At 42.1% G+C, this 14,419-nt stretch overlaps 1 protein-coding gene across 1 annotated transcript in view; it reads right to left on the reverse strand.

Annotated features, from left to right (window-relative positions):
• The window catches only part of ATP8B3 (ATPase phospholipid transporting 8B3), a 575,725-nt gene that overhangs the window by 311,052 nt on the left and 250,254 nt on the right, over nucleotides 1–14,419 (reverse strand). The window contains exons 12-13 of the mRNA XM_077281130.1: nucleotides 3,151–3,359; nucleotides 3,011–3,039 (exon numbers count right to left, since the gene is read on the reverse strand). Coding sequence (XP_077137245.1) covers nucleotides 3,011–3,039; nucleotides 3,151–3,359 — 238 coding nt within the window. The remainder of the gene's footprint in view (nucleotides 1–3,010; nucleotides 3,040–3,150; nucleotides 3,360–14,419) is intronic.

The following is a 14,419-nucleotide window of genomic DNA, read 5'->3' on the forward strand; positions in this document are numbered from 1 at the left end:
CCCCCTGAACCAAAACCCTAGCTATGTCTCTGAACAGATGGGCATGAGCATCTCAAGGGATCGTGCCTCCAAGGATTGGAGAGTTATCTCCGATCCCAGAGATATGGGATTATTTCCAAATTTCGCAAAACCCCTTTAAGGGAAAATGCAGCAGATAAAACTCTTCTGTTTTGCCCAATATATTGTCTGATAAATTGATCATGTACACAGGGCTTCAATAAGAGCATGTACAGTAGAAGTAGGGTGGGCCACTGGAGTAAATTCTACCTGTGGGCCCTAGTCACCCCAGTCCGACACGGCAAGCATCCCATACTGGTCATTATGCATATTATGCCAGTAGTTTAATATCACTAGAAGCGTTTATCACACTATAGCTGTGTGCATTATTCTTGTGTTGTGACATTAATGTGCATGTTACGCTACTATTGTGACATCAATGTGTTCACTATCTCTGTGTTTCAGGCACACCAAATTAATCATAATTTCTTTTTATTGTGAAATTGCTGGTAAATGTGATAATTGTTGAGTTTAGCCTTATTCCCAATATTGCTATGGGGTCCCATATTTTCTTGTTATGTCCTTGGTGTGTACTTTCCATCTAGTATATGCTCTAGTGGTAATGATTCGTTTGATCCTTAAAGAGTTATTCTCAAGTTTATAGATTGCTTTAATTTGTTACATAGCACGAAAATAAGCATGTTTATAATTAATTAGATTTTTCTATATGCTGTCATTCTTCTACAGTCACAGCTTTTATCTTTTATAGTGTACAACTGGTTTCCATGGAGCTTGGCCTCCAGACCCTGGCCAAGAGGGCATAGTAGTTACATTCTAGGAGGGGAGTTAACGCTTAACATTCCAATCAGTTCACTATTTCATTGATGTCTATGCAACAGTTAGCTGCTCTCCTCCATCCATCTCCTTTTCATCTTCTGTAAAGGGATTTAGTTATAAATCTTGCAAAATCACCAGCCCAGCTTTCAAAGCAGGTGTCCTAATCTTAGGCTACGTTCACATTTGCGGCCAGCGCCGCAGCGTCGGGCGCCGCAGCGGCGCCGCATGCGTCATGCGCCCCTATATTTAACATGGGGGCGCATGGACATGCGGCGCACTTGCGTTTTGCGCCGCATGCATCGCTGCGGCGCCCGCGTCCAGGCGCAGAGGACGCAGCAAGTTGCATTTTTGCTGCGTCCAAATTCAATGAAAAAAACGACGCATGCGGCGCAAAACGCAGCGTTGTGCATGCGTTTTGCTGCGTTTTTGTTTGCGTTGTGCGCTGCGGCGCCGACGCTGCGGCGCACAACGCAAATGTGAACGTAGCCTTAGCTTTTTGCTCTGCTGTCTGGAGCTGTGTACTTGTTCAAATGCCCTGTTATCTTTATATGTAAAAACAATGATAGCAGTGCACATTCCATATGAAACCATCAGAACCATTGGGCCTCACTGAATGCAGTGCGAGCCAGCGACGCTGATGAGCATTGTCGTCACTACCCGGCCCCTGTGAATAGCGGTCACTTCAGCCCACGTTCACATGTTCAGTACTTGGTCAGTATTTACATCAACATTTGTAAGCCAAAATCAGGAGAGGAAAAGTATAATAGAAACATGTGCACCACTTCTGTATTTATCACCCACTCCTGGCTTTTGGCTTACAAATACTGAGGCAAAAAAATCACCAAATACTGAACTTGTGAATGTGGCCTTACTGCTATTCACAGTAACCAGGGCCAGATTTGAGGAATACGGATCACATTGGAGCTTTGTGGAAATATTTTTGGTAAAGAAATTGGTGAAAGAGGGAATGTCTCTTGTTTTTATTTCTGTCTTTTTATGTTTTTTGGCTATCTATTTCTGGACTACATCAAATTCGGTGGATTATGGCGGACCTGCACAAGGTTTTTTTTTATAAATTGGTGAACGAGGGATAGTATGGGGGAGTTTTGTTCAAATAACGTTTTTTTTCTGTGTGTGTGTTTTTATTTTTAATTACTGGGTTAGTAATGGGGTGTCTGATAGACACGTCTCCATTACTAACCCCAGGAGTTAATTGCAGCTGTGATTTTTGTCAAATCATAGCTGTCATGAACCCTAACTACCATTACTCCGATTGTCACTGCACCAGGGCAATCGGGATGAACCGGTCAAAGCTCCAGAATTTGCGCCGCTTGTATTTTTAAGATGGGAAGGGCCTAATAACCATGGACCTTCCCAGCCTGATAATATCAGCTCACAGCTGTTTGCTTTACCTTTGCTGGTTATCAAAGATATTTTTTTTTATTATTATTTTTTTAAACAAGGCTAAACACCCCTCAATGCCACATGCTAGTTTATTATATGTAGAGGGCTTGTGAAATTGTATATCTATAGGACATCTAGCTATTCTGTCTATCTGTAATCTATTTATTCCAAGGTTTTTGGCTGTAAACTTACTGTACTTGGCTATTGAAATTTTGGATTTCCTTTGAGATGTGTGCATAAAAATCAGGCAGCATACGCATGGTCCGTGTACCGTCCAATTTTTTTCTCGCACCCATAGACTTGCATTGACAAGCCTCGTCCAATATTTGCAGTCAATCGCAGCATGCTGCAATTTTTTCCTCAGTTCAATTGGAGGAGAGGAAAAACTTACCGATGAGCACTGACTCATTTAATAACATTGCTCAAAGTGCAATGCGATGTTTTCTCGCATTACACTCATCCTGTGAGCACGCCTTAACAAGCAAACTGGAAGGTACTAACCAGGGAGAAACATAGTTCCCCAAGGGCCTCAGTCTCTTCTCTATGGTTTCTATACTTTTAAGGTAATAGTATTCCATTTTTAATTGCAATAAAATAAGATCAGAAGTTATCTATGAAATAAAAATATGAGAAATGTTATCTAGTGTGGTCATCTATGCTAGGTAAATAATACATTTTACCCCATCCTCTGAAAGAAAGGGAAAGAAAATGTGTAAGACACAGCAAAATTACAACAACAGGATTTAATAAACACTAAAATATATACCTGTACCTTCAGATTCTTGTCGACTGAGTTTATTCCTGCAATAAAAAAATATATAAAGTTTATACATTGACACAAAAATACTGTATAACGCAATAAAAAATGTTGCACTTTTCTGAAGTCTTGCAAATTACATTGTGATAGATTACCGTAAATGTTTCCTGAAATGCAGCATTTCTTGAAAGTCATAATGTTCTGTGTCAGGGTTCCAGTCTTATCAGAGAAAATGTATTCAACCTGACCAAGCAAGTCATTTAGGCTAGTTGACCTGGCTTTTGCTGGTGTGTCTTTTTCCGCAAAATACATATCAATGTCCCAGTCAATATACATGCTATGGACCAGATGGATGAACTCTAATCTAAAAATGTAAATATGGAAAGGAAATTTTAAAAAGCTTGAACAATTTTCTAAACACTGCATGCATTTATTTAATCACAATCTTTATATTATATTGATGTTTTTTCTCCTTATCCTTGTTTTAGCTCTAAAATTGTCTATAGAGGTTAATTTAGTCATAAATGATGAAGATGAGTGGATCGATCTGTCTTGGATTGACTTTGAGTTGAATTTTCTGAAATTTTCCGATCTCTACGAATTTGATACATTTGCAAGTCAATTCATGAGGATCTAATAAAAAATGCCCTGCACCATTTCACACACAGCTGAAGACCACAGCAGCAAAATAGCCAGAAATGATGTCAGGTATGGCCGCATAGGCTACCCCTTAAAGCTCTGCACCTATCAAATCACATGGTCTAGCACAGGCAATTAAAGGGGGACAATCACAGCCACTATATAAAATGAGAGCAGGGCAAGTAGCGCCATTTTAGGATTTCAAAGATCGCACAGCCCATTACACATAGGGATAGAACAAGGCCTAAATATAATTGTGGTACCACTAAAGCAGGAGAGGTGGTCTCAGTCTGTAGATAATAATTCAAAGATTCAAGCGATAGGGAGTTACTGTAACTGCATAGTCAGTGTAACTGTAAATTGGTTTATCTGAGATATGTTGCAGTAACAGCAACTTAATTACAGTAATTTACAATAACTTGATATTCTTCATACACTGCAAACAAGAAGAGCAGTTTAACATGATGAGCCGACATTCATTGAGTGCCAGGGGCAAAGCGACAGCCGCCGCTCTGTATGCACTGAGCGGTGACTGAAGCCGCAACAGCGCCACCCCTGTGACTGAAAGGGCGAGATTGCCAAGAGGAATAAAGTAAATTTTCTCATGGCAGCTGTGGTGACTGCACAGTATCAGAACGCTAATAACCTGCAGATTAGCCCATATCTGCACTATTTTACGTGACAGGTTCCCTTTAACACAAAAATTGGCAGTCGAAGCAGCATATATGAACCAACTTAAAAAATTATTTAAGTCAAACCCAAAACACTTCAAACAGACTATTAATAAAAGGGCATTATAAATTGTCAAAGGCCTTCACTGTGTCTAGAGAGGCCAAGGCCCAGGACTTAATTTTTTCTACGCAATTGTATAAGGGTCTATATTTGTCTAACGTTAACAGTAGTGGACCGTTCATGCATAAAACCCATTTGGACAAGATGAATAATACAGAGAATTACATAATTAAACCAGGCCACCAATATTTTAGTCAATATTATATAACCAATATGGAGGAGAGATTTTAGCCTATAGGAGGCACAATTTAGAGAACTCTTATAAGGCTTTAACAGAACAATAACAGAAGATGCATAAAAAGAAGAGGGAAGGCAGACTACTTTAAATGCATGCCCAGGATGGCCAGCTAGAGTTAAAATATTCCCATATCTTTTATATATTTATAATGGTAACTCATTAGACCCAGGTAATTTGTTCAATGTGAAGTCTGACATGGTCCACTGTATTTCATCTAGAGAGAGAGGATCCTCCAATACACCAACTTTTTCTTGGTAAACTGTAGGAAACAGAAGATCCAATAAATAAACAAGGACCTCATCTATAGATTTATTTGTGGTAGATCTATACAATGATGCATAATAGTCACAAAATTTGGAAGTAATTGGATTTTTTTTTAAAGGAGCACCCTTGTTTCACAAGAAGGGCAAGAAGGTGACTAGATAAGTTACCTAGATCAAAGTAGGTCAGCCTGAAAAAGAAAAGTTTTAGGAGACAGATAGCAGAGTTACTGAACACCACATGCAGTTTTCAGAGTTTCTGAAGACCTAAGGCAGTTTGCAGAGTTACTGAAGACTGTTGTGAGTTTGGATTTTGGGCTCCCCCGGTGGCCGCTTGTGGAATTGGACTTGTCATCCTCTTTCCTGTTTCACCTGGTTCCATCAGTAGTGGGTGTCGCTATTTAAGCTCATTTCTCTGGTGGTTTCTTGCCGGTCAACAATGTTATCTGATGCCTCTCAGTGCTTGTTCCTGCTTCTGGACTACTACTAGATAAGTTGGACTTTTGTCCATGTTTTGTTTTGCCTATTTGTTCCAGTTCACAGCTGAAGTTTTGTTACTGTGTCTGGAAAGCTCTCGTTGATCAGGGATTGCTACTCTGGCGTTATGAGTTAATGCCAGAGTTTAAGGTAATCTCTGGATGGTGTTTTGTTAGTGTTTTTCTGCTGACCATGAAAGTATACTATCTGTCTTCTGCTATCTAGTAAGCGGACCTCAAATTTGCTAAGACTATTTTCCTGCTGCGTTTGTTGTTTCATCTGAACTCACCGTCATTATATGTGGGGGGCTACTGTCTTCTTTGGAATATTTCTCTAGAGGTGAGCCAGGTCTTATATTTCCCTCTGCTAGCTATTTAGGTCTTAGGCCAGAGCTGGGCATCTAGCTATAAATAGGAAATGCTACCTGGCTATTTCTAGTTGCGCGGCAGGCTTAGTTCATGGTCAGTATAGTTCCATCTTCCGAGAGCTTGTCCTTCTATAGGCTTGCTGTGATCTCTGCCTGCAGAGATCATGACAGTTTGACCGGCCGTTTCTCCTGATCTGCGGCGGTCCTTGCAAGAGTTTCAGGCGGATAGACCGGATCGTTGTCCGCCTGATAGACTGTTTGTTCCGGATGATTGGACCAGCAGAGTCATCTCTGAGGTACATTCTTCTGCATTGGCAGGTCATCCCGGAATTTTTGGTACCAGGGATTTGGTGGCAAGATCCTTCTGGTGGCCTTCCCTGTCACGAGATGTGCGAGTCTTTGTGCAGTCATGTGACGTTTGTAATCGGGCCAAGTCTTGTAGTTCTCGGGCTAGCGGACTGCTGTTGCCCTTGCCTATTCCTAAGAGGCCTTGGACACACATCTCGATGGATTTTATTTCAGATCTGCCTGTTTCCCAGAAGATGTCTGTCATCTGGGTGGTCTGTGACCGTTTTTCTAAAATGGTCCATTTGGTTCCTCTGCCCAAGTTGCCTTCTTCTTCTGAGTTGGTTCCTCTGTTTTTTCAGAATGTTGTCCGATTGCACGGTATTCCTGAGAATATTGTTTCTGACAGAGGTACCCAATTTGTGTCTAGATTTTGGCGGGCATTCTGTGCTAGGATGGGCATAGATTTGTCTTTTTCATCTGCTTTTCACCCTCAGACTAATGGCCAGACCGAGCGGACTAATCAGACCCTGGAGACATATCTGAGGTGTTTTGTCTCTGCTGACCAGGATGATTGGGTTGCTTTTTTGCCATTGGCAGAGTTCGCCCTCAATAATCGGGCCAGCTCTTCCACCTTGGTGTCCCCGTTTTTCTGTAATTCGGGGTTTCACCCTCGATTTTCCTCCGGTCAGGTGGAATCCTCGGATTGTCCTGGAGTGGATGCGGTGGTGGAGAGATTGCATCACATCTGGGGGCAGGTTATGGACAATTTGAAGTTGTCCCAGGAGAAGACTCAGCGTTTTGCCAACCGTCATCGTCGTGTTGGTTCTCGGCTTTGTGTTGGAGATTTGGTGTGGTTGTCTTCTCGTTTTGTCCCTATGAGGGTCTCTTCTCCTAAGTTTAAACCTCGGTTCATCGGGCCTTATAGAATATTGGAGATTCTTAATCCTGTTTCTTTCCGTTTGGACCTCCCTGCGTCCTTTTCCATTCATAACGTTTTTCATCGGTCGTTATTGCGCAGGTATGAGGTACCTGTGGTACCTTCAGTTGAGCCTCCTGCTCCGGTGTTGGTTGAGGGTGAGTTGGAGTACGTTGTGGAGAAAATTTTGGACTCTCGTGTTTCCAGACGGAGACTCCAGTATCTGGTCAACTGGAAGGGTTACGGCCAGGAGGATAATTCTTGGGTCAATGCATCTGATGTTCATGCTTCTGATCTTGTTCGTGCCTTCCATAGGGCTCATCCTGGTCGCCCTGGTGGATCTGGTGAGGGTTCGGTGCCCCCTCCTTGAGGGGGGGGTACTGTTGTGAGTTTGGATTTTGGGCTCCCCCGGTGGCCGCTTGTGGAATTGGACTTGTCATCCTCTTTCCTGTTTCACCTGGTTCCATCAGTAGTGGGTGTCGCTATTTAAGCTCATTTCTCTGGTGGTTTCTTGCCGGTCAACAATGTTATCTGATGCCTCTCAGTGCTTGTTCCTGCTTCTGGACTACTACTAGATAAGTTGGACTTTTGTCCATGTTTTGTTTTGCCTATTTGTTCCAGTTCACAGCTGAAGTTTTGTTACTGTGTCTGGAAAGCTCTCGTTGATCAGGGATTGCTACTCTGGCGTTATGAGTTAATGCCAGAGTTTAAGGTAATCTCTGGATGGTGTTTTGTTAGTGTTTTTCTGCTGACCATGAAAGTATACTATCTGTCTTCTGCTATCTAGTAAGCGGACCTCAAATTTGCTAAGACTATTTTCCTGCTGCGTTTGTTGTTTCATCTGAACTCACCGTCATTATATGTGGGGGGCTACTGTCTTCTTTGGAATATTTCTCTAGAGGTGAGCCAGGTCTTATATTTCCCTCTGCTAGCTATTTAGGTCTTAGGCCAGAGCTGGGCATCTAGCTATAAATAGGAAATGCTACCTGGCTATTTCTAGTTGCGCGGCAGGCTTAGTTCATGGTCAGTATAGTTCCATCTTCCGAGAGCTTGTCCTTCTATAGGCTTGCTGTGATCTCTGCCTGCAGAGATCATGACAGAAGACCTTGGACAGGTTACAGAGATACTAAAGACCTCAGACAGGTTGCAAAAGTTGTAAAGAATGTAGGCAGACAGAAGGCATCATGGAGACACCGACAGATAGCAGAGAAAACTCTGGAGTGACAAGAAAGGATAATAACATGGGAGCCACACACAGCCAGGAAGACGTCCTGGAAACAATAGGCAGATTGATACTGGAAACCGCAGGCAAGTAAGTAGCGATACTGGAAACTGCAAGCAAGTAGGTAACTGGAAATGGAAGCCTTAGACAGTCAGGAAGACATACTGAAAACCATAGGCAGGTAGGTAGCGATACTGGAAACAGCAGGCAAGTAGATAGCAATACTGGAAACCGCAGGCAGTTAAGTAACAATACAGGAAACTGCAGGGAAGTAGGTGAAGTAGGTGAAGTACCCCACAGATAGGTAGAAAAGATACTGAAAACTGCACACAAGTACCAATACTGGACTTAGGTGAGGGCCTCTGCAGACAGATATCAAGGTTACTGGAAACCGCAGACAAGAAGTTGGCCTCATAGTCTCCATCTTGGTCTTGAGAGAGTGAAGCAAATGTCTCCAGAGCTTTTCCTCTGAGCCCTGGAGTTAAATATTGGGCCCATTGGTCCTCAGGTAGCTGGTACTGTCTGCAGGCATTTTAAAACCCCCGCAGAAATATGTCCAAGTCCCCGTCCTTTTCCATCACTGGAAAGTGTTCTGGCTGGGGTTTAAAGGTTGTTGAATTATGGGACTCACAGCTCCGTGGGGTAGATAGTGCTATCCCGAGTCAGGCCATCTGCAGTTCATGGTCTCTCTGAGCTTGGGCCTCTGCTCATTGCTCAGCAGCCTCCCGCTCAGCTCTCTCAGACTCTCACTGGGCTTGGGCCTCTCGCTCGGCAGCCTCCCATTCAGCTCTCTCAGCCTCTTGCTGGGCTTGTGGTATAGAAGATGTAAAGCACAGCCTGAGAGGGGAGGTGCACAGTCAATAGGTGCCCAAACCTTAACGTGTAGAATATAAGTGACTAGCACACTCCAAAGTGTTGTGATGCAAAAGAAGGGGGTTTTATTACATACAATGATCACAAACGTTTCGGTCAATACTGGACCTTCATCAGTGTGCTAAATACACTTGTATGCTTGTATTGGCCCCAAAATTATGGTTACTTTATTTTGCATCAATATAATGGATCTGGTAATAGATAGACCAAGTTGGATAGCAAAAGGCCGTCCACGGCCATTCACATAGCATCAGTGGGGGCAATTAGCTGCTTGGCTTAGCATCTGTTACCTACTTGTGTGTGGTTAGCACACTACAGTTTCAGAGCAAGCTTAACCCTAGTCAGGTTATTTTGCTCAGAGCATCTGTTTTGTTTCTATGTGCGAGTGCCACAGCTCAGTTGCAGAGCATTGGTTTTCTCTGTGTGCAAGTGACACAGCTCTGTTTTAGGACTTCAGTTTAATTTCTGTGTGCAAGTGACACAGCTTAGTAACAGAGCATCTGTTTTGTTTCTGTGTCTGAGTGACACAGCTCAGTTGCAGAGCATCTGCTTCATTTCTGTGTGCAAATTCAGCTCACGTGCTTGGCCTGTGCTGTCTTACAGGACAAAGCACTTTGTATTCGCTGAACTGTTCCTTCCTGCGGAGTAACAGAGTTAGGAACTCAGCGTTCTGTTCACACTGAGTGGTATTTAACTCAGTGTCTACAAGCAATCGCTCGGTGTGTTCCATCATTGTTCACACTAGCAGCAGTATAACATCTCTTCACGGTGGACTCTGGGTGGCGAATGCACTTTATTATTATATTCATTTAGTGCAATCTGCCAACCCTAACACATGGTATGTCTGTGATTTACTTGTGGGCAGAAATTCAAAATGCTGCCATGCATAGCTCTAATTGCCCAGATTCTGGAAATCTAATGTTCATGTTTGTAGGATTAATGTGTGTTATTGAACTTTAACTTTAAGTGTTATGCCTAGCAGACAAAGGGATTTTGGTGGAAAAACACATTCTGCTCTCTGCTAGCTGGCAGAGCCATAAACTCACATTACAGAATGACCATTTGGTGAAAGCGAGGGGCTAGTGGAAATTCACAGAGAGGGGGGGGGGGGGGAAAGGAGCTGCAAGAAGGATGTTGGCTTTAAAGAAACCAATGGTGGGAGGAGTAGCAGGCAGCCCTGGCTGTGTAACCCGAACAATGGAAAATAATTTATATTTTCCTGACCGTCACCACCACCAGGGAAGCTTCGTGACAAAGCATCAGCTTTGACATTTTTGACCACTGGACGAAAAGAGGCAACACTATTGAACCTAGTAAAAAATAGGGACCATCTAGCTTGCCTAGGGCTGAGACGTTTAGCCGATTGAAGATATGAGAGGTTTTTCTGGCCAGTAATAACAGTAATGGGATGGATAGCTCCCTCCAACCAATGTTGCCATTCTTCAAATGCCAATTTAATTGCTAAAAGTTCCCTGTTGCCAACATCATAATTTCTCTCAGCTGAGGACAATTTCTTAGAAAAGAAAATGCATGGACACCATTTACCCAGGAAAGGACCCTGAGACAACACAGCCCCAACCCCCACCTCCGACGCATCAACCTCCACAACAAAGGATTGGGAAACATTGGGTTGACTGAGTATAGGGGCAGTGGCAAAACAGCTCTTTAGGGAGGAAAAAGCCTGCAGGGCAACATCCAACCAAAAATATAAATATATATATATATATATATATATATATATATATATATATATATATATCTTTATTTAAAGGCTATTATATAACAAATTCACAGCAGATACCACAGGTACAAGAAAGCGGTGGGATACCAACTACCTCCCCTAAATCCTAATTAACAGTGCAGCACAAAATTAGCACAAATTATGTAGTTAATAAATAAATAACTGCAGGACTAAAAACCTTACATGTGCAAAAAAACGATGCATCAATGCGGTCCAGATGGGAGACAGCGTGCCATCCATGCTTCACTACATTTATGACAATTTTAATTGACATTAATGGTAAATCAATCAATGACTTAAGTTTAGAGATTGATGAAATATACAAGAAATTGCAAAAGGAGTGTACACTTGAAGAATTTGAGTTATTTAAGAAGGAAATGGATGATAACTGTGATGAGTGGGAGAACGACATTGCCAGTAAGAATAATAAAAAATACCAACGTGACTTACAGGATAAGAATGAGAATAGAAAGTATAGATGGACCCACACCGGTATGGTAAATAAAGAGGAATTGGCACCAGGATCTACAGGTGCATCGAGTGTGGTGTCATCTACTCCATCAGTCAGCAAAGAGGTGGACTATCACCTGAGATTTAATAAAAAATGGAAAGATGACCGTTTCAGGGGATATAACACGAGGAGCCGTTTAAAGAACATGAACTCTGACTATGATGATGAAGCCCAGAATAATACAATGAGGGTACTTAATCTCTCTGATGTTGTACTTTCACAGGCTCAAATATCTGTACTCCAGAGGGGTTTAACATTCTGCCCATCCTCTGCCCCTGATGAGTTTACCATCTTTAAGGATATGCAACTCTTTGCTAGAAAATTGTTTTTTAAGAAAATGTACCATCAAGATACATATGGTAATACTTCTCTTCCAACAGAAACAGAGGAGGAAACTATCCAGATTTTAGAGGAAATGGCGATGGAAGCGGAAGGACAAATATCAAGTGGGTATCCAAGACACCTTCTTCCAAAATCCAAAAAATTCCCACAGATTAATAGCATACCCGTGATTGACTTGTTCATACAGTTAGTTATGAAGGATATTCAAGAGATTCCTGAAACCATAAAAGGCGACAATCTAAACCAGGATGAGAGAGGTGCCCTCAAGGAACTGAAAAACCTTGAGGTGATTATTAAACATCTGATAAAGGTGGTAATGTGGTGGTGTGGTCTGTGGCTGCTTATGAGAAGGAGATGTTGAGACAATTAAAAAACTCTTTGTGTTACAAAAAACTGACATTTAATCCTCTATCCAAGTATAGGAGTGAACTTCATGACCTCCTACAGGAGGCAGTAACAAATGGAGTACTGACATCTAAACAGATGGAAGGTCTGTGGATTGAGGATCCGATGATAGTAAGCATCTATATGTTACCGAAGATACACAAGGACCCAAAAACACCTCCAGGTAGGCCTATTGTATCCGGGATCAATAACATCTCTGATCCAATCTCGAAATTTAAAGATTACCATCTTAAACCATTGTTAGAGACTCTGCCATCTTTCCTCAAGGACACTACAGATACTTTGAGGAAAATTGATGGTATTTCACTGGAGGACAATATGACTCTTGTCACTTGTGACGTTGAGTCACTATATACCTCAATTCGACATGAAGATGGTATAGAGGCCGTCACCTTCTTTTTGGCCAACAGTGACTTAAATGAGGAATTATGTATTTTCCTTATCAAGGCTTTAAGATTTGTCCTGACCCATAATTTCTTCATGTATCGGGAGTCTTTTTACCTTCAATTACAGGGTACTGCAATGGAGGCGTCTTGTGCGCCCCCTTATGCAAATTTATTTTTAGGGTTTTGGGAGGGGGAAATTTTCCAAACCTTACCGCACCAATAGAGCAATAAGGTTGTATCTTGGTGGAGGTATATTGATGATGTCCTAATGATATGGCAGGGAACACAAAGTGAACTTAGTGATTTCTTTGATATCCTGAATCATAATTCAAGAAACATCCAACTTACATATAAAAGTGACCCCCAAAAATTTCTATTATGGTCGATAAGGATGGTCTATTACAAACAGATCTATTCCGTAAAAGTACATCTGTGAACTCCCTCCTACATGCCTCCTCACAACATCCTCAACATTTGATTAGGAATATCCCAACGGGACAATTCCTACGGGCAAGGAGGATTTGTTCAAATAAAGATCTTTTTGAAAACCAGGCTTTGGACCTCCAGAAACTTTTTAAGGACCGAGGATATGGAAGAAAAACCATTAGTCGCTCCTATCAGCGTGCCTTTAGGAGTCAACGAATTGAATTATTACAGAAACGCAAAATGGATGACCCAAAAGATGAGGTACGATGTATTTTCGACTTTAATTCTAGGAGTAGTTAAATCAGGGATGTAATTGCCAAACACTGGCACATCCTAAAATTGGATAACGTCATCTCCCAGTGCATCGGTGAAGTCCCGGCTATTACTTTCAGAAGGTCTTTAAGCCTAAAGGATCATTTAGTTCACAGTTATCATAAGGGTGAGACCTCTAAATTTATTTTTGGATCTAAAGGCCCAAAATGGGGCTGTAGTAGTTGTGGTAAATGTGTTGCCTGTAGGAACATCTGCGATGCCACAGAATTTACTAATTCTAGTCATAATAAAACTTACAAAATTACTCATAACATAACATGTAAAACCAGGGGAGTGGTTTATAATGCCGCTTGTCCGTGCGGGTTAATTTATATAGGTATGACATCGCGTGAAATCAGACGAAGGGTCCGTGAGCACGTCTTGGATATCGAGAGTGCCATGACAGTGGATGATCTCCAAAAGTTGAAACCTATTCCACGACACTTCAGGCTCAAACACAATTATGATTCAAGTGCCTTGATAGTCAAGGGGATTGACAGAGTATTCATTGGCACAAGAGGGGGTAACTGGAAGAAACTGCTAGGACAAAGGGAGGCGAAATGGATTTATAAATTAAATACCATTACACCCTTTGGCCTTAATGACCACAATAGCTTTGTCTCTTTTCTAGTGACATGATTAGGTTCTTCACACAAATTGTGATGTATTTCATACAGGCTTGGATATATGTTTATCCATCACATACACTCACCGGCCACTTTATTAGGTACACCATGCTAGTAACGGGTTGGACCCCCTTTTGCCTTCAGAACTGCCTCAATTCTTTGTGGCATAGATTCAACAAGGTGCTGGAAGCATTCCTCAGAGATTTTGGTCCATATTGACATGATGGCATCACACAGTTGCCGCAGATTTGTCGGCTGCACATCCCAAAGATGCTCCATACAAGGCAGGATGGATCCATGCTTTCATGTTGTTTACGCCAAATTCTGACCCTACCATCCGAATGTCGCAGCAGAAATCGAGACTCATCAGACCAAGCAACGTTTTTCCAATCTTCTACTGTCCAATTTCGATGAGCTTGTACAAATTGTAGCCTCAGTTTCCTGTTCTTAGCTGAAAGGAGTGGTACCCGGTGTGGTCTTCTGCTGCTGTAGCCCATCTGCCTCAAAGTTCGACGCACTGTGCGTTCAGAGATGCTCTTAGGCCTACCTTGGTTGTAACGGGTGGCGATTTGAGTCACTGTTGCCTTTCTATCAGCTCGAACC

Source organism: Ranitomeya variabilis, chromosome 1 (assembly GCF_051348905.1).
Source record: "Ranitomeya variabilis isolate aRanVar5 chromosome 1, aRanVar5.hap1, whole genome shotgun sequence".
In the NCBI taxonomy this organism is placed as follows: domain Eukaryota; kingdom Metazoa; phylum Chordata; class Amphibia; order Anura; family Dendrobatidae; genus Ranitomeya; species Ranitomeya variabilis.